At 37.3% G+C, this 1241-nt stretch overlaps 1 protein-coding gene across 1 annotated transcript; it reads left to right on the forward strand.

Moving 5' to 3' along the window:
• The first annotated feature begins 290 nt into the window (after positions 1-290).
• On the forward strand, positions 291-1241 carry TSBP1 (testis expressed basic protein 1). Its single transcript, XM_053603600.1, has one exon. The coding sequence runs from the start codon at positions 291-293 to the stop codon at positions 1239-1241; it is 951 nt and encodes a 316-aa protein (XP_053459575.1).

Here is a 1241-nt window from a genome sequence, read left to right on the forward strand (position 1 = left end):
ATCTACTCAACAAATATCACTTCGTCTATAGTACATTTAACTTTTCTCTCATTGGCCTTGCAATTTATTGAAAAAAGTCTAGAATTTGTATCAATACTTCTATAATTTTACATGTTGAGATACACCATTTTAGATAACTTGAGATTCAAGAAAATCTCAAGTTGCCTCCTGTTTGTCAGTTTTAAGACCAAGAAAGAAACCAATATAAGGGGGAAATTCAAATAAAGAGAAAATACATGATATCTGAATCATGCACTTTTGTTGTATGCTCAGTTGTATTTCCAGGTTGCATGAATGAACAACTTGCAAGAAAATCAGTTTCCAAAGCCCAGATTCCAAAAACTAGAAGCCTTACAAGGTCTCAGAATAGCCAAGAAGAAAACAAGGCAGCACTAAAAAATGAAGTCATGTTTACAGGTTCTCGTGAATCCTTGACATCACCATACAGAAAGGAGTCAAAAACAAAAGCAAAAGGCCCTTATTTAGATAAAGACAAGATAGGAATGGAGGTCAAGGTAGACAGCAGCACAAGAATGGGAAAAACACAGGAAGCCCAAGTAAAGAAGAGTGAGTCAAGAGTACTAAAAAGACAAGAAAGCCGAGAAAGGAAGAGTGAGATGGATAAAAAACGAGCATCTCAAGTAAAGATTGAGGTGAATACACCAAAAAGACAGGAATCCCAAATAAAGAGGAGTGAATCAGGTGTACCGAAAAGACAAAAATCTCTAAGAAAGAAAAGTGGGCTAAGTGTATCAAAAGGACAGGAATCCCAAGAAAAGTTGATTAAGGTGAATGTACCAAAAGGTAAAGAAGTCCAAGAAAAGGAAAGGGAAAAAAGTATACAACAAGGACAGGAAGGTCAAGAAAAGAAGAATGAGGTGGGTGTACCAGAAGGACAAGATCAAGAAAAAAAGAGTGAGGTGGATGTACTAAGACAGGAAGTTCAAGAAAAGAAGAGTGAGGAAAATGTACTAAGACAGGAAGTTCAAGAAAAGAAGAGTGAAGTAAATGTACTAAGACAGGAAGTTCAAGAAAAGAAGAGTGAGGTGGATGTACTAAGACAGGAAGTTCAAGAAGAGAAGAGTGAGGTGGGTGTACCAGGACAGGAAGGTCAAGAAAAGAAGAGTGAGGTAGACATACTAAGACAGGAAACTCAAAAAAAGATTGAGGTGGGTGCACCTGAAGAACAGAAAGATCAAAAAAAGAGTGAGGTGGGTGTACCTGAAGGACAGGAAGCTTAA

The sequence above is a fragment of the Nycticebus coucang genome, chromosome 9 (genome assembly GCF_027406575.1).
Source record: "Nycticebus coucang isolate mNycCou1 chromosome 9, mNycCou1.pri, whole genome shotgun sequence".
Taxonomy (NCBI): Eukaryota; Metazoa; Chordata; class Mammalia; order Primates; family Lorisidae; genus Nycticebus; species Nycticebus coucang.